Source organism: Atractosteus spatula, chromosome 3, assembly GCF_055471065.1.
Source record: "Atractosteus spatula isolate fAtrSpa1 chromosome 3, fAtrSpa1.hap1, whole genome shotgun sequence".
Lineage (NCBI taxonomy): Eukaryota > Metazoa > Chordata > Actinopteri > Semionotiformes > Lepisosteidae > Atractosteus > Atractosteus spatula.
In genome coordinates, this window is record NC_142708.1 from 67,459,756 (window position 1) to 67,478,534 (window position 18,779).

General features: G+C 57.4%; 1 protein-coding gene across 2 annotated transcripts; it reads left to right on the plus strand.

Moving 5' to 3' along the window:
- Positions 1-2,123: 2,123 nt before the first annotated feature.
- tsc22d4 (TSC22 domain family member 4) lies at positions 2,124-18,575 on the plus strand. Of its 2 annotated transcripts, XM_088911945.1 has the most exons (4): positions 2,124-4,714; positions 5,422-5,555; positions 15,128-15,179; positions 16,686-18,575. In XM_088911945.1, the coding sequence occupies exons 1-4, from the start codon at positions 4,106-4,108 to the stop codon at positions 16,863-16,865; spliced, it is 975 nt and encodes a 324-aa protein (XP_088768071.1). In that variant the 5' UTR covers positions 2,124-4,105; the 3' UTR covers positions 16,866-18,575. The 2 variants fall into 2 exon arrangements, with proteins under 2 accessions (XP_088768071.1, XP_088768069.1); XM_088911943.1 differs by lacking the exons at positions 2,124-4,714; positions 5,422-5,555 and adding an exon at positions 11,201-14,818.
- The last annotated feature ends 204 nt before the right edge of the window (positions 18,576-18,779 follow it).

The following is an 18,779-nucleotide window of genomic DNA, read 5'->3' on the forward strand; positions in this document are numbered from 1 at the left end:
CTATACAGGAGAGCAGTGTCTATTACTCTGAACACTGTGAGCAGAGGGAAGGCGCTATACACGAGAGCAGTGTCTATAACTCTGAACACTGTGAGCAGAGGGAAGGCGCTATACAGGAGAGCAGTGAGTGTCTATTACTCTGAACACTGTGAGCAGAGGGAAGGCGCTATACAGGAGAGCAGTGTCTATTACTCTGAACACTGTGAGCAGAGGGAAGGCGCTATACACGTGAGCAGTGTCTATTACTCTGAACACTGTGAGCAGAGGGAAGGCGCTATACAGGAGAGCAGTGAGTGTCTATTACTCTGAACACTGTGAGCAGAGGGAAGGCGTTATACGGGAGAGCAGTGTCTATTACTCTGAACACTGTGAACAGAGGGAAGGCGCTATACAGGAGAGCAGTGTCTATTACTCTGAACACTGAACAGAGGGAAGGCGCTATACAGGAGAGCAGTGTCTATTACTTTGAACACTTTGAGCAGAGGGAAGGCGCTATACAGGAGAGCAGTGAGTGTCTATTACTCTGAACACTGTGAGCAGAGTGAAGGCGCTATACAGGAGAGCAGTGTCTATTACTCTGAACACTGTGAGCAGAGGGAAGGCGCTATACAGGAGAGCAGTGAGTGTCTATTACTCTGAACACTGTGAGCAGAGGGAAGGCGCTATACAGGAGAGCAGTGAGTGTCTATTACTCTAAACACTGTGAGCAGAGGGAAGGCGCTATACAGGAGAGCAGTGAGTGTCTATTACTCTGAACACTGTGAGCAGAGGGAAGGCGCTATACAGGAGAGCAGTGAGTGTCTTTTACTTTGAACACTGTGAGCAGAGGGAAGGCGCTATACAGGAGAGCAGTGTCTATTACTCTGAACACTGTGAGCAGAGGGAAGGCGCTATACAGGAGAGCAGTGAGTGTCTATTACTCTGAACACTGTGAGCAGAGGGAAGGCGCTATACAGGAGAGCAGTGAGTGTCTATTACTCTGAACACTGTGAGCAGAGGGAAGGTGCTATACAGGAGAGCAGTGTCTATTACTCTGAACACTGTGAACAGAGGGAAGGCGCTATACAGGAGAGCAGTGAGTGTCTATTACTCTGAACACTGTGAGCAGAGGGAAGGCGCTATACAGGAGAGCAGTGAGTGTCTATTACTCTGAACACTGTGAGCAGAGGGAAGGCGCTATACAGGAGAGCAGTGTCTATTACTCTGAACACTGTGAGCAGAGGGAAGGCGCTATACAGGAGAGCAGTGAGTGTCTATTACTCTGAACACTGTGAGCAGAGGAAGGCACTATACAGGAGAGCAGTGAGTGTCTATTACTCTGAACACTGTGAGCAGAGGGAAGGCGTTATACGGGAGAGCAGTGTCTATTACTCTGAACACTGTGAACAGAGGGAAGGCGCTATACAGGAGAGCAGTGAGTGTCTATTACTCTGAACACTGTGAGCAGAGGGAAGGCGCTATACACGAGAGCAGTGTCTATTACTCTGAACACTGTAAGCAGAGGGAAGGCGCTATACACGAGAGCAGTGTCTATTACTCTGAACACTGTGAGCAGAGGGAAGGCGCTATACAGGAGAGCAGTGTCTATTACTCTGAACACTGTGAGCAGAGGGAAGGCGCTATACAGGAGAGCAGTGTCTATTACTCTGAACACTGTGAGCAGAGGGAAGGCGCTATACAGGAGAGCAGTGTCTATTACTCTGAACACTGTGAGCAGAGGGAAGGCGCTATACAGGAGAGCAGTGTCTATTACTCTGAACACTGTGAGCAGAGGGAAGGCGCTATACAGGAGAGCAGTGTCTATTACTCTGAACACTGTGAGCAGAGGGAAGGCGCTATACAGGAGAGCAGTGTCTATTACTCTGAGGCTCAGAGCACGCTTGTACCACTGCGCTTTCCTGCTGGCCCGCTAGAATCCGATTGGCCCCTCGCGGTCCCGTGTAATCAAGCAGCAGAACACCCCCCCCCCCCCGCCCCCTCCGCCCCAAACCCCGACCTTAGTACGGCCTGAGGGGGGCACTGGGCACAGCTGTGGATCTGGATTCGGGACCTCGGTGCTGGTTCCTTGTTCCGGAGCGGGAGCAGGGGGGGGGGACCGAGGGGTACTGCGATGGGCTGCACGCGCTGCACGGGCAGGGAGTGTCACGAGAGGCGCCCCCGGCCGAGGACCCCGCGAGCCGCAGCGGGTTTCCGGATCGCGAGGCACGGCGGGGCCGGAAGTGGCTGGTGTGGAAGTTGTCGTCTGCAGCTGCTGCGAGTGGATGCGCCAGTCCGGCCGGGCGAGGAAGCAGCGAGCGGGACCCGAGCGGCGGAGCCGGAGACAGGAGCCCGTCAGCGCGCAGCGCCCCCGCAGCAGCCGGAGGAGTCCTCTCTGGGGCTGCGGAGACCGGCCGAGATTGATTTCCTCTCCGGCGCCGCGGGACCGGGTGTCAGACGAGGAGAACTCGCTTCTCTGTCATCTTGTCAGCTCTGCGAACACGACTGATCCGGCGAGCGCACAGCCCCCGTGAGGAGAGACTCTGTTGCACAACTTTTTCTTGTCGAGACCAATAATAAAACAATCAGTTTTGGGGTTTTTTCTTCTTCTTCGGATGTTACAGACGCTCCTGGTCGTGTTTTTCCAGCGCTCTGAGGGTGTGGGAGACGCTTTCGCAGAGACGGAGACAGAGTCGGGGCTGGTACGGTGCGCCCCGACCCGGGGCGTGCTGAGCTGTCGGAGCGCAGCGCGGCGCTCGGAGCCTTCAGCCCCGGCCGGGCGACTCGACCCCGGCCCCTGCACGACGAGAAAACGTCAAGCCGAGGCGCCTTGCCATTGCCCGGGGGCCCGTGTGACCTTACAGAGGCGCACGGCTGCTCGCTCGAACCGGATGACTTCCCCGCTGCGGGCTTAACGCCTCCTCCCGGGCGTGTCTTCGTTATTTCTTCACGACTCGGCGCCTGTCGGTTTAAAGGCGAGGCGCGGAGCGGCTGAAATATGATTAATTTCTTGTCACCACGTCGAAAGGGGGCAATTATTATTAGAAACAGTGGGATCTCTGTCCTACAGGCAGCAGCAGCAAAGCCGCCTCTCTTCGAAAGGCGTTTCCTCAAGCGCAGCGAGGAAAGTTGGTTTTATTAGAGGGCGTTATTCCTTACAGACTGTGTGGGTAGCGCAGTGTCGTCCAGCTGCACGTGTGTGTGTGTGTACCTGAGCAAAATCACAGTGTCCTCTCGCTGGGAGGGTCGGTTTTACGTTCCGGCGCCCACGTGTCCTCGGAGTCCGTCCTGACGGGCCAGGTCGGCTCTCGGACCCGGAGCTCGCAGGAGCCACCAGCCGGTATTTCAGCTGCGCGTCCTGACAGGGCACCGCGCTCTCGCCCGGCTGCAGGTGAGGGTCGGGACTTCGGGAGCGGAGCAGCCCCGCCCGCCGAGAGGCGCTTCATTTCCGAATGATCGATTTGTGCTGAACCGGAAGGAAGCGGAACTGCTCAGCGGTTTTGTCGGCAGACAGACAGCCCCCGCTTCCTAAAGCTCGCAGCCGCAGTTTCCTTACAAGGCGAACGGAGCTCCGCCGTGCGCGCCGGCTGAGGGGGCGGGGAGAGACCCACAGGCATCGGGCTGTTTAAACGGGAGACGGATATAATCCTGAAGAAAAACCCAAGCCGGCGCCCAGCCTCCCGCACGGGGGTCGCGCCCGCAGGTCTGGGGGTCTCCCCCACCGGCCCGGGCTGTTTCGGAGCCGGCGAAGGTGGATGCGGCCGGGGCGCGGGGCGGGTTCCCAGTCGCTGCCCGGCTCCGAGAGAGGCACACGCGCTTTCCCAGGCTCGTCCCCGGCGGGGGGGCTCTTCCGAGGAAGACTCCGGGCAGCGTGCGCTCGGGGGCGCGCTGAGGGAGCTCCTGCAGCGATGGCACGTGGCCGCTGGGAGCCGGGGGTCCCCCTCCTGTCTGTCTTCCGGACCCTGGGGATCGGGGGGAGCCGCCGTCCTGTGAGGCGATGAAGAAGCTCAGCGGGTGGAGCTGAACTTGGATTCCGAGACACTTACACGGACTGACTGATAGACTGATTGATTGATTGATTGATTGATTGCTAAACTGATCAGTCCCCAGTTGGAGCAGGGACTGGACCATGAGTGGGGGCCGGAAGAAGAGTGGCTTCCTGATCACCAGCGTGACGTCGGACTGCGGGGCGTCCCCTGGAGCCGGGGGCCCCGGGTCCCAGCCGCCGCAGAGCCCCGAGCAGCAGCCGGTCAACGGCCACCAGGGCGGCGCCGCCGCGGCCCCCTCCCCGCCGGAGCTGTCCCGGGGCCCCCCGGACGGCAGCGGCTCGCCCCCGGCCTCCCGGTTCCGCGTGGTGCGGCTGCGGCGCGCGCTGGGCCAGCCCTACCGCCGCGGCCGCTGGACCTGCGTGGACGTGCTGGACCGGGAGGCGCGGCTGCTGGCCGGCCTGCGGCACGCGCACTCGCTGGACTCGCTGGACTCGCTGGAGTCGCTGGGGGGGGCGGCCGGCCTGGGGGCCACCCCCCTGCCCCACCCCTTCCGCCCGCTGCGGCCGGGGCACCTGGTGCACTCGCAGGGCACCACCCACCTGCTGGCGTCCAGCGTCGCCGTCGGCGACACCACCCCGCGCCAGCCCCTGAGCGGGCCCCCCTCGCCCCGGCTCGGCCCCGCGGCGGCCGGGACCCCCCGGCACAGGCGCCTGCCCCCCCCGCTGCGGATCGACGCCCCCCCGGGACAGGTGAGCGAGCCGGCGGCCTGGTGGTGTGGCGGTCGCGTGTGAGCCCGTCCCACCAGAACCCAGCCGGTCTTCCGGCTCCGGTGGGGCCGAGCTGCTGGGGTCCCCGGTTTCCACCCAGGCGGCCCCGGGTTCCAAGGTGTGTGGGCTTCGGGACTTGCAGCTGGAAGGTTGCGGGTTCAAATCCCAGCTGTGACACTGCTGTTGTTCCTTTGAGCGTTGAGATATGACATCGTCTCCAGCACAAATGCCTTGGGCTAAGAGCACCAGCCAAGTGAAAGGAGTGGGAGTTAGTAACAGTGGGAGATTCACTCGGGTTCAGACTCTCAGCAGCTGGCAGAGCCGCTGGTTCCTGGGACGAGTCTCGGCTGCACTGTGGGTTCAGACTCTCGGCAGCTGGCAGCTGGCAGGGTTGCTGGTTCCTGGGACGAGTCTCGGCTGTGCTGTGGGTTCAGACTCTCGGCAGCTGGCAGGGTTGGTGGTTCCTGGGACGAGTCTCGGCTGCGCTGTGGGTTCAGACTCTCGGCAGCTGGCAGAGTTGCTGGTTCCTGGGACCCAGACGAGTGTCAGCTTGTCTGGTTTCAGCTCCAGCTGGTGATAATTCCGGCTCCTCTATGATGAGATCTGTGTTCTGCGCCAGCGAGTCTGCCGATCCCTCAGGGTTCTAGATGGGAGCCCTCATCGCTGACTCTCCGCTCCTCTCGTTTCAGGCTCCGTCTCGCCCGGGGTCGCCCGGAGACGCCAGCCCCCCGCGGGTGCCAGGCCCCAGCCGGAGCCCGTCTCGCCTCGCGCTGGCCCAGTCCGTGTTCGGCGTCGGGGGAGCGTTCCAGCTGGACGAGGACAGGTAGGTGATCTGCAGGGACGGGCAGAGTTTGGACTGAGCAGTACTGGCCGCACTCTTGTCCAGATCTGTGTCGGTCACGTGATCGGTACGTGTTGATCAGCTGGGCGTTTAACGGGAGCAGTGTGAGGGGTCAGCTGTGCAACATCTGGGATTTGAACCCACAACCCTGCCAATCCAGAGTCCGAAGCCCCTAATCCAGGGCCTCTGGTGTGTTTATCGGCCTCCTGTCTGCTGAATGAGCTGCCCGCCCCCATGCCGAGAGGAACGACTCTGTTAAACCTCTGCCACTGTGCACACAGGGGTCAGGAGTCGCACTCTCGGCGACTCCTATAATCCCGCACTCTGAAAAGGACTGCTAGCTCTTTCCACCATCTTGGCTCCAGGAGCTGCCCGTCCTTGAGCCAGAATGGCGTCAGTAGCCCTCCCTTTGGTGAGGGGGAAAGTGACGCCCATCTGCTCTGCTCTGCTCTGCTCTGCTCTGTCTGTCTGGCGGCACGGCAGCCTGCAGGAGTGAGAGTGCTTGTTCTTCACACCCCAGTGTGCTCAGTCACAGCTGCGGGACAAATACCTGGCATTCTTGCACGTCAGAACAGGCAGTTTGTGGTTCGTCACTGTCAGCTTGTAGATTTTGGCTGCTGAAATAACTCACTGTCTCCCTTTCCTGCGCTGTCTCTCACCCTGCTGCTTTCCCACTATTCCTTTCTCTCATTTTCTCACTCCCCCCCCCCCTCACAGGCCTCCCTGATCAATCAGAGCCCTGCCTCTCACAGGCCTCCACACTGATCAATCACAGCCCTGCGTCTCACAGGCCTCCACACTGATCAATCAGAGCCCTGCCTCTCACAGGCCTCCCTGATCAATCAGAGCCCTGCCTCTCACAGGCCTCCCTGATCAATCAGAGCCCTGCCTCTCACAGGCCTCCCTGATCAATCAGAGCCCTGCCTCTCAGGGGCCTCCTCCCTGATCAATCAGAGCCCTGCCTCTCAGGGGCCTCCTCCCTGATCAATCAGAGCCCTGCCTCTCAGGGGCCTCCTCCCTGATCAATCAGAGCCCTGCCTCTCAGGGGCCTCCTCCCTGATCAATCAGAGCCCTGCCTCTCACAGGCCTCCACACTGATCAATCAGAGCCCTGCCTCTCACAGGCCTCCTCCCTGATCAATCAGAGCCCTGCCTCTCACAGGCCTCCTCCCTGATCAATCAGAGCCCTGCCTCTCACAGGCCTCCCTGATCAATCAGAGCCCTGCCTCTCACAGGCTTCCACACTGATCAATCAGAGCCCTGCCTCTCACAGGCCTCCACACTGATCGATCAGAGCCCTGCCTCTCACAGGCCTCCCTGATCAATCAGAGCCCTGCCTCTCACAGGCCTCCCTGATCAATCAGAGCCCTGCGTCTCACAGGCCTCCACACTGATCAATCAGAGCCCTGCCTCTCACAGGCCTCCCTGATCAATCAGAGCCCTGCGTCTCACAGGCCTCCACACTGATCAATCAGAGCCCTGCCTCTCACAGGCCTCCCTGATCAATCAGAGCCCTGCGTCTCACAGGCCTCCACACTGATCAATCAGAGCTCTGCCTCTCACAGGCCTCCACACTGATCAATCAGAGCCCTGCCTCTCACAGGCCTCCCTGATCAATCAGAGCCCTGCCTCTCACAGGCCTCCACACTGATCAATCAGAGCCCTGCCTCTCACAGGCCTCCCTGATCAATCAGAGCCCTGCCTCTCACAGGCCTCCCTGATCAATCAGAGCCCTGCCTCTCACAGGCCTCCACACTGATCAATCAGAGCCCTGCCTCTCACAGGTCTCCACACTGATCAATCAGAGCCCTGCGTCTCACAGGCCTCCACACTGATCAATCAGAGCCCTGCCTCTCACAGGTCTCCACACTGATCAATCAGAGCCCTGCGTCTCACAGGCCTCCACACGGATCAATCAGAGCCCTGCGTCTCACAGGCCTCCACACTGATCAATCAGAGCCCTGCCTCTCACAGGCCTCCCTGATCAATCAGAGCCCTGCGTCTCACAGGCCTCCCTGATCAATCAGAGCCCTGCCTCTCACAGGCCTCCACACTGATCAATCAGAGCCCTGCCTCTCACAGGTCTCCACACTGATCAATCAGAGCCCTGCCTCTCACAGGCCTCCACACTGATCAATCAGAGCCCTGCCTCTCACAGGCCTCCCTGATCAATCAGAGCCCTGCCTCTCACAGGCCTCCACACTGATCGATCAGAACCTTGCCTCTCACAGGCCTCCACACTGATCAATCAGAGCCCTGCCTCTCACAGGCCTCCACACTGATCAATCAGAGCCCTGCATCTCACAGGCCTCCACACTGATCAATCAGAGCCCTGCCTCTCACAGGCCTCCACACTGATCAATCAGAGCCCTGCCTCTCACAGGCCTCACAGTTTACAGTGTGTGTAGCATGCATGTAGCATGTGTTGCTTTCTTATATGTAGAGTGTGTGTAGCATGTCCGTGTGTAGCATGTGTGTGTGTAGCGTGCATGTGCAGGGCCTCCTCTCCTGTGTGTGTGTCTGCTCCAGCTCGCTGCAGGCTGTGTGAGTAACAGAGCTGTCTGCGTGTTCAGGTTTTACCGGCTCGGTGAGGCCTGGGGCTGAGGACTCGCTCACCACTCCCCAGAGCCGGGCGTATCTGTAAACACCGAGGCGGAGTCACTGGGATGCCTCACCTGTGCAGCAGGACATCTGCGTGCGTGCGTGCGTGCGTGCGTGCGTGCGTGCGTGCGGCGTGCGTGCGGCGTGCGTGCGGCGTGCGTGCGGCGCGTGTGTGCGGCGCGTGTGTGCGACGCGTGTGTGCGACGCGTGTGTGAGACACGTGTGTGCGTGCATATGTGTGGCGCGTGTGTGAGACGCGTGTGTGCGTGCATGTGTGTGGCGTGTGTGTGAGACGCATGAGTGGCATGTGTGTGGCATGTCTGTGATGTGTGTGTCTGTGTGGCATGGATGTGGTATATGCTTGTGTGTGCTTGAGTGTATGGTGTGTGTGCGTGTATGTGTGACGTGTGTAGCATGTGGGCGTGTGTGTGACATGTGTGTGCGTGGCATGTGGTGGGCGTGTGTGTGGAATGTGTGTGTAGCATGGGTGTGCGTGTGTGTTGTGTGTGTGTGTGGTGCGGGTGTGGTGTGTGTGCTAGAGTGTTGTGTGTGTGTGTATGACATCTGCTTTTTAGATTTTAGATACCTGCCGCCAGACTGTTTTTTCCCCCATCATGCTTTGGTCCTGTGGCACCATGTGTCTCTCACTTCCTGTCTCTGATGTCGTCCCTTCACTCTTCTCCTCTCACTCTCACCCCTCTCTCCATCTCCCCCGCTCTGTATCTCAGCCCACACCCTGTGTGAGGACCCGAGTTCGGGGTTCAGGTGCAGGGTCAGCGTCAGTCCTGTGCATTGTGGTGGGGTGGAGTACTGAGGGACGTTACCCTGGACCTGGTGTGACATGGGGGGTGTCTGACATCAGTGTGTGGAGCCATGGTGCCCCTGGGTCCTGTGACTCCCCTGTGGGGTTGCCTGCATTGCACCTCGTTTCGCTGTGCCAGTTGTCTCCAGGCCTGTCCAGATTGCAGACTGGGCATCTGCACTGATTGGTTATGAGCGTACTAGACAAATATTATTTAACATGAGTAAGTAATAGTCATGTTAAATAAATAATATTGTATTCGTGTTAAACAAATAATGTTGCTGTGCTTGAGCAGGGAAACCTCTCTCTCCCCCCGTCTTCCTGTTTCACAGGGGGAGAGTCAGTCTGCAGCTCTGGGACTTGACCAGAAGAGGGCAGCGTTGCCCCCAGAGCCGGCTCCTTTGTGTTACAAGCAGGGAGCGTTAGAGGGAGAGTTCCTGACGTGTGACACGCATGGCCTGTCAATATCACTCCTGTTGATGGGTCTGCTGCCAGAGCTGTGCTGCAGTTTTACCTCCTCACTCTTTTGTTGCTCTGCAGTTTCTTTATGGTGATTGCGGTCACCCAGGTACAAAACGGTGTTTCCCCTCTGTCCAGAGGTCAGGGACTGGGTGCTTGCCCAGGGTTAAAGGAATGTCCTAAAGGAGCTCAGTCTCTCTCGTCATGAACACAGAAGGCTACAGTGGACTCCCCTCAGATCCGACACTGAAAAACAGACCAGAGGATACAGGTAGAATCTGTGTGGAAACTGAGCACAGGAGTCACTTCTTTACACCCAGTGATGGGGGTTTGAAAAGCTACCCCAACATGTTGTTGGGGTTGATACTCCGGCTTCTTTCAAGAAACGGCTGGGCGAGATCCTCCAGTCCGGGCAAGAGGAAAGTCTTTACACAAAGAGTGGTGCGAGAGTGGAACAAGATATTCAGCCGTCTTGTTGTGGCAATTACCCTGGCAACTCTCAAGAAACGACTGAATGAGATCCTCTAGTCGGGACAGGAGGAAAGTCTTTACACGAAGAGTGGTGCGAGAGTGGAACAAGATATTCAGCCGTGTTGCTGAAGCTGATACTCTGGCTTCTTTCAAGAATGGGCTGGTCGAGACCCTCCAGTTTGGGCAAGAGGAAAGTCTTTGCACGAAGAGTGGTGGGAGTGTGGAGCAAGCTGCCCAGCTGTGTTGTTGAAGCCGAAGCCCTGGACGCATCCACCTGCTAGTCTGTCGGCACGTGTTGCCAGCGTCCTTCCCTCGCAGCGGGAGGCCGTGCGCCGTCCGTGGCGTGTGCCCTGTGTGGCCGAGACACGCGTGTCTGGGCCTGCGTTTGGGGGGCCTGGGAGAGGCACAGACCCGGAGCTGTTTCCCGAGTCCTCCGTGCGCACGGCAGACAGGGTGGGCGGGGAAGGTTCGGAATGTTCCCAGGCTGGGACAATGGCCCGGGACAGGACACGACAATGGTGGCGATTGTGCGTGTGTTCCCCCCCTCCCACCGCCGGAATGCCGTGATGCCCACTCTGGCGGATTTGGGAATAATGAGTGCGGAGTAGGCAGAGGGGCAGGGAGGGGGAACAGGGAGAAGCCAGCAAGATCAGAGTTAACCACAACGCAGCACAACCTCACCCGCTGCTACACACACAACATAATACAACAGTACCTCACCCACTGCAACACACAACACAGCACAAACTCGCCCTTCTGGCTCAGCGACCTCTGTCTGGACACAGGCAGACCTGGCTGCCCAAAGGGGACAGGCTCAGTGACCACAGCCCAGACACAGACACTGGACACAGGCAGACCTGGCTGTCCAGAGGGGACAGGCTCAGTGACCAGTCTGGACATAGACAGACTTATGCACTTTCTGCTGCACTGTCCAGTCTTACAGGAAACACAGCAGAGCTGTGTGTGAACAGAGTCGGCCCCTCTACAGTATAATAATAATAATAATAATAATAATAATATTAATTAATTGTCATCCTCATACTGAGTGATTGTAATGTTTACACTGTGATTCGTGGGCAGTGTCCATAGAGCAGGGGGAGGGGGAGGCAGAGCTGAGAGGGGCTGAGACAGACGACACGGAGAGAAAGGACAGAGGGGGGGCCGGAGGGGGGAGACAGAGCTGCCTCTGTTAGCCCGAGGCACAGGGGAGGGGAGGGAGACTCCACTGCACAGGGGCAAGAGGAGATATCTCACACAGGCCCCGTCTCACTGCTCTAGGGACTGCTGTTCTGCTGTTCTCTCTTACTCCTGCAAGTTCGCTTTCCGATGGCTGTGCTAGAGGCTCTGGGCCTGTGCTGGTGACGGGTCTGCCCCGCGCCGGGCGCTGTCGGGGTCCCAGGGGGTCCAGTCCTGGTCCTGAGAGCTGCCCAGAACCTGGAGAGGCAGGAGTGATCCAGGAATAGCCAACAACGAGCTGCTGGTAGTCAGTAAGGGCTAAGCTGGAATGAAAACTGCCTGTGACCGTGAGAAACTCTCTGACACTCAACAAGGGGGCGGCGGGTTGAATCTCATCCATAATGTTAACATTTCTCATATCATCAGACCTGTAGAGATCAAAAGTCTTAAAACCTTCTTCCACAACACTGTAACACCAGATACTGGTGGCAGAAAACATATATTTGCAATGCCATAACATGCAATGTGATCTCTTCTGGTGTGTTACGTGGGGTCTCTGAAACTGATGCCATTTGGCAAACGAAGGGTTTAAAATGGTTGTGGAAGTGTAGCTGGAGAGAGAATTGTGGTCTGGCCAATAGCCAGACCTCGCCAGGGAAGGGGAGTGGAGGGAGGAGACGGGCCGTGGCTCCAGCCAATAGCTAGTCGCCTTTGGTTAGGAGGCGTTAGTGGGTGGAGACAGAAGGATGGCGTCAGCCAATGGCTGTCCCCTGCTGCTGCATAAGTGGGCAGGAGGCGGAATGTTGAGTTGTGCAGGGAGCCTTCCTATTGGACGATAAAGGGAGTCAGTGGGAGGGAATGGAATTCTAGAACTTCTTATTCAGCCCTATAGATATTCTGGTCAAGTGCAGAAGCAGGCACTCCGTCAGACACAGAGAGCATTAATTAGAATCAGTGTTTTGAGTGGATTGTTAAAAAATAGAAGCGGTTAGGGAGACGTCTTACAGCGGCGGCAGTTATTACCAGTTTGAAATCCGGCACATGAATGAGTGATCTGGAGATCTGGGCGTTTTACTGAACTGGGAAAATGGTTCATTGTGAGAGTGGCCCTTCTTCAGCTGGGCTGTGATCTCCAGGCGGTAGGGGCTCATCCTGGGTTGGGACACTGGCTGCGGGATCTCCAGTCACAGACCCCTGGACGCCCTTTGGATTCAAGGATTTCCCTTTTCTTAATGTTGCTCGTTGGGTTTCTACAGCGAGCTGAGCTTTTCCTTTGCGCTGGGGAGACATGTGGACCCTGGGCTGTTCTGCAGGGCTGCTGCTGCGTTCTGACAGGTGTGGTGGCTGACTGCCGGCCGACAGAAAGGAGGGAAGGGTCTGCTCTGGCCTGCCAGAAACAGGACCGTGGGGCACATTCAGGGGAGACGAGTGTCCAGCATCTGCGTCAGATGGGCTCCCCCATCCCCTCTCTGGATGGAACCCCAGACCAGCCCTAGTTGTCCATGCAGTGGGAGACAGTGCCGGTCGGGGTGAGAAATCAGAGGAGCGCCTCTTTTGCTTAGACCTCGCTGTCCTTGTGGACATCGGACATCGGACATCGGACATCGGGACATCGGGACATCGGACATCGGACATCGGAAAACGACAGCAATAGTTACCATGTTCGTCAATGTCAAGAAGATGGTGTCCTGTTTCGAGACGAGGCACCGGCCCAGCCCTGCCTCCCAGCCTCAGCCCGGTTCCCCCCGGCTCAGATCGGGGTCCCGGGCTGCCTCGCCGTCCGCCCGCCTCCCGCCCCCCTCCTGCCTCAGCCGAGCGAGATCAGAGCTCAGTGTAGCCTCTGAGGCTCGGCTCCTCCAGTCCGCGCCCCCGCCTGCGCGGGTCTCTCAGGCCCGTTCTGCCTCTCGGTCTGCCTCGGCTCCATCCTCCCCCGTCCTCAGAAGGGCATCGCCCTTGCGTCAGGCTGCCTCCCTCTCCCCCAGGCCTCCCCTCCTTGCCTCGCGCCCTGGTCAGAGGGCTGCCTCCCCTTCTCGGGCCCGCCTCAGTGAGGCCTCGCAGCCCTCCTCTGCCTCCCGGACTCCAAGGCGGGAGAAGAGCATCGCGAGCATCGCAGAGGCCGGATCAGGGGGGTGTTCCACATCCGGTCTGCCCTGCCTCGACTCCGAGGAGGCAGGAGCTACGTTCAGACCCCTCTCTGGTCACAGAGGCGGTCAGGCGTGTCCCGGATCTCATGAGGCTCACACCCATGGCCAGCCCCTAACCTGCAGGCCACAACCAAGGAGGGAGGGAAAGGAGGACAGGGAGAGGGAGGCCGGCCAGAATCGCACCCGAAACCTGCTTGTCAATAAGGATCCAATCTCATCCCCAAATCCTAGCCTGTCTGGCATGCCTCGAACCCGCAGCCAGGAGCGCCCCCGTCTGAACCCAGACGGTACACCCGCTGTCTCCAGCAGCCGGGGTTCCCATCCTGCGGATCAGTCTCGAACCCGGATCCAGGATCTCCCGGCTCTGAGGGAAGCACAGACGCGGGAGGATTCTGATCCAGGACCCACGGTGCACGGGCTGTCCTCGGCTTCAGTCCCGGATCCCGGAATGGGGGGGATCCTTGCCGAGTCCAGCGCCTCTCGAACCCTGGCACGCGGAGGCCCCAGCCCTGCGGAGGCCGGAAGGCTGGGAGTCTCCCGGGAGACGCAGAGAGACGCGTCGGCCCCCGGGAGTTCTGATCCCAGGGCCGCTGTGTCGGAGGACACCCCCCTGGATTCCCGCACGGAAGCCGGAAGGCAGGGCTCTCGAACCCGGGACGGCCCGGGTGTTGGCCTCGCCAGCGTGAAACCACCGGGCAGCTGTGGTGCAGATCAGGAAGGTCCGGCCACTCGTCCGCACTCCAGCCTTGACGCCGGCCCGGAGAGGGCCCTGGGCTCGGGGTCGAGGCAGGCCGGCGTCGAGGCTGGAGTGCGGACTCCCATTCCGGGAGCCAGTCCGAGCCCGGGTGACACCGGCGATCGCAGACAAGGCGGGTCAGACCGCGTGAGCCAGACATGTCCTGACGGCCCCGGGTCTTCCCAGACTGCCTTGCAGAAGCAGTCTGGCGCCGGCCCCTGCCGGGACCATGCCAGCGCCGGTGGGACTCGAACCCAGGTCGGCACCGAAGCCCGTGGCATCGGTTCTGATCCGACGAGCCGTGCGGAGCGGACCTCCTCAGACACGAGCCAGGCTTCGTCTTCACAGCCGGATCTCTGCGCCAAACCCGGGGAATCTCCACGGCAACAGGCGGCGTCCGCCGGGACTGGAGAGACGGTTCCGGGCTGCGGGCAGCCGGACCGCTCTGCAGCTCCAGCCCGTCCAGCCCACCCGGACTCTGGCCCCAGCGGATCACCACAGAACTGCACTGCGGCCTCCGGGGCCGGGGTCAAGCCCGGTTCTGTTCCTGCTGCCGCGACCCCCCCGACCCAGCGCAGCCCGAGTGGGCCGCCATCCCGGGACAAGGACCGCAGCCAGGTCGGGGGGAGTCCTGCCACATTCCCGGAGGTCCCAGGAGACAGAACCGAGACCCGGGAGGCGCCCCAGCCAGGCTCGGCCACCCGACCCGTCGCCCCGCAAGAGGACTGGGGGCAGGAGCTGGTCAGAACCAGTCTTCTGGGTCAGGAGGCTATGTGCTGCACGGGCCTGAAACCAGCTTCTGTCCGAAAGAGAAACGCTGACAAGGCCTTCCTGTCTCTGTTACTGTTCTTCCACAGGTAACACGCCCCCTTGTGGCTGCACCAGTCCGCTAGCCTGTGTGCTGCTTAGAATGAGTAACTGTGCAGTCATTATAATCGGATCGTTACCGGGTAGCACTCTGGGAATACAGGGCTCAGTGGGATTGGGGAGATGAAGGGGTTCTTTCTCGGGCTTTCAAATCCAGCTGCCCTGCTGTCTCTGTGACATTCGGTATGTCCGTCTATGTATCCGTGTATCTGTTCATATTACTGTCTGTCCCACTCTCTTGTCTGGCTGCTGTGTCTCTGATTTGATCCTTGTCTCAGGAGTGTTCTTATGTTTTGCAGTGGCTCCAGTAACAGTATGATCGCCATTGACAACAAGATTGAGCAGGCCATGGTAAGACTGGGCTTTACTGTGCTCTCCTGTATCAGTGATCAACACGCTGGGCTTTCCTCTGCTCTGCTGTATCAGTGATCAACACGCTGGGCTTTACTGTGTTCTGCTGTATCAGTGATCAGCACACTGGGCTTTCCTCTGCTCTTCTGTATCAGTGATCAACACGCTGATCTTTACTATGTTCCGCTGTATCAGTGATCAACACACTGATCTTTACTATGTTCCGCTGTATCAGTGATCAACACACTGATCTTTACTATGTTCCGCTGTATCAGTGATCAACACGTTGGGCTTTACTGTGTTCTCCTGTATCAGTGATCAACACGCTGGGCTTTCCTCTGCTCTGCTGTATCAGTGATCAACACGCTGGGCTTTACTGTGTTCTGCTGTATCAGTGATCAGCACGCTGGGCTTTCCTCTGCTCTTCTGTATCAATGATCAATACACTGATCTTTACTATGTTCCGCTGTATCAGTGATCAACACGCTGATCTTTACTATGTTCCGCTGTATCAGTGATCAACACACTGATCTTTACTATGTTCCGCTGTATCAGTGATCAACACACTGATCTTTACTACTGTATGTTCCGCTGTATCAGTGATCAACACGCTGGGCTTTACTGTGTTCTGCTGTATCAGTGATCAACACGCTGGGCTTTACTGTGTTCTGCTGTATCAGTGATCAACACGCTGGGCTTTACTGTGTTCTGCTGTATCAGTGATCAACACGCTGGGCTTTACTGTGTTCTGCTGTATCAGTGATCAACACGCTGGGCTTTACTGTGTTCTGCTATATCAGTGATCAACACGCTGGGCTTTACTGTGTTCTGCTATATCAGTGATCAACACGCTGGGCTTTCCTCTGCTCTGCTGTATCAGTGATCAACACGCTGGGCTTTACTGTGTTCTGCTGTATCAGTGATCAGCATGCTGGGCTTTACTGTGTTCTGCTGTATCAGTGATCTACACACTGGGCTTTCCTCTGCTCTGCTGTATTAGTGATCAGCAAGCTGGGCTTTACTGTGCTCTGCTATATCAGTGATCAACACTCTGGGCTAAATTGTGCTGTGTTATATTCTCTGTTGTTCTGTTCTGTGCTGTGCTATACTATACTGCTCTGCTCTGTGCTATACTGCTCAGTTCTGATCTGGGCTGTGCTTTACTACTCTGAGCTGATCTGTGCTGTGCTGTACTACTCTGAGCTGATCTGGGCTGTGCTGTACTGTTCAGTTCTGATCTGTGCTGTACTGCTCTGTTCTGTGCTGTATTACTCTGATCTGACCTGTGCTGTGATATACTACTCTGAGCTGATCTGTGCTGTGCTGATCTGTGCCGTACTGCTCTGAGCTGATCTGTGCTGTCCTGCTCTGAGCTGATCTGTGCTGTCCTGCTCTGAGCTGATCTGTGCTGTACTGCTCTGAGCTGATCTGTGCTGTCCTGCTCTGAGCTGATCTGTGCTCCTCTGTGTCATGTCAGTAACTGACCTCTGTGATCCTTGCTGGCAGGACCTGGTGAAGACGCACCTGATGTTTGCGGTGCGAGAGGAGGTGGAGGTGCTGAGGGAGAAGATCAGGGAGCTGTCTGACAGGAACGCCCATCTGGAGCGAGAGAACGAGCTGCTCCGGACACTGACCCACTGCGACCAGGACAGTCAGGCAGTGCCTGCAGGAGAGGACGGGCACTAGGACTAGGGGCCAGAGCAACTGGGAGAGAGCAGGACACTGGGAAAGATCATGACTCCCAGAGACAGAGGAGGAATTACTACAGAGAGAGAAGTAAGGAGACAGAGAACAGTACTGACAAAGATAGAGAGAGACACGGGGAGGATGAAGGAACAGAGAAGATTGTGCTCAGATGAACAGAAATAGAGAGCAGCACAAGAAAAGCTGTACTGAGAGACAGCAGGACTGAGAGACAGCTGGACTGAGAGACAGCAGGACGAGGAGCTGTACTGAGAGACAGCAGGACTGGAGGAGCTGTACTGAGAGACAGGAGGACGAGGAGCTGTACTGAGAGACAGCAGGACAAGGAGCTGTACTGAGAGACAGCAGGACTGGAGGAGCTGTACTGAGAGACAGCAGGACTGGAGGAGCTGTACTGAGAGACAGCAGGACTGGAGGAGCTGTACTAAGAGACAGCTGTACGAGGAGCTGTACTGAGAGACAGCAGGACTGGAGGAGCTGTACTGAGAGACAGGAGGACGAGGAGCTGTACTGAGAGACAGCAGGACGAGGAGCTGTACTGAGAGACAGCAGGACTGGAGGAGCTGTACTGAGAGACAGCAGGACTGGAGGAGCTGTACTGAGAGACAGCAGGACTGGAGGAGCTGTACTAAGAGACAGCTGTACGAGGAGCTGTACTGAGAGACAGCAGGACTGGAGGAGCTGTACTGAGAGAGAGCAGGACGAGGAGCTGTACTGAGAGACAGCAGGACAAGGAGCTGTACTGAGAGACAGCAGGACAAGGAGCTGTACTGAGAGACAGCAGGACTGGAGGAGCTGGACTGAGAGACAGCAGGACTGGAGGAGCTGTACTGAGAGACAGCAGGACTGGAGGAGCTGTACTGAGAGACAGCAGGACTGGAGTAAGAGTGTAAGCAGTTATCTCTCTCAGTACTCCTCTCATTTCCAGTGTGACATGTTATATAGAAACTGGCTCTCCCAAACTAACACAAATGTGAAGCCTTAAATTAATGCAATAATTAATGATAAAGATGATGTCTGATGTCAGAACAGCATAATGATGATGATAACCTTCCACAACGTGCCTTTGATGATGATAACCTTCCTTATTGTGCCTTCTAAGAAATCAGGCCTTCTTGTGGCTATGTCTTTTTTTCTGCAGGGAGAAAACACCCCAGTCTTATCTCTGTCACTAAGTGTCAGAATGTGAAACAGTGTTTTTGAGTTTTTCTCGTGGGGGGGTTTTGCTCTCCGTGCGGAATGGGAAGGCAGACTCGCCTGGCAGAGCGGACAAGCATTTCAGCCCACGACACGCACACAAAGACCTGGACAGGGGTGTGTCATGCCGGGGTTTTCTGAAAAACCGTGAGCGCCAATGTTCGATGTCATGCCCGGGGCACCTTCTGTGTGGAGCGTGCATGGTCCTCCTGTGCTCATATGGGTCTCCTCCCACAGTCCAAACACGTGCCGGCTTGGTGAGCTGGCCTTGTGCCCATCCTCTGCCAGGTGAGGTGCCACCCTGTGTGGGACTGTGGGTATTAACAGGGTGTGGGTTCTGGCTGGTTATTTTTATTCTTATTAATTTATTTATTTGCTTAGCAGCTGCACTTATCCAGGGTGATGTATAATACAAGTATGACATATGCATTAGGTTGGTAACAATCATGTACATACAACTTGAGAGGTTAATAAAATGACTTATTGACTCAGTGATGGAGCCTGTGAATTTGACAGTGACTCGAAGACTGTGTTCTTTATCTGCGACTTCTGTACCTGGAGGTGTGTCTGCAGGAATCCCGGGTCTCCTCACAGGACCAGAACCAGAACCGGGTGAATAGCCCCAGGAAGAGTCTGGGAGAAGCTGGTAAACTGGGCCCATTAAGCCGATAATGAGCAGACTGGGGCCTGTTTACAGAG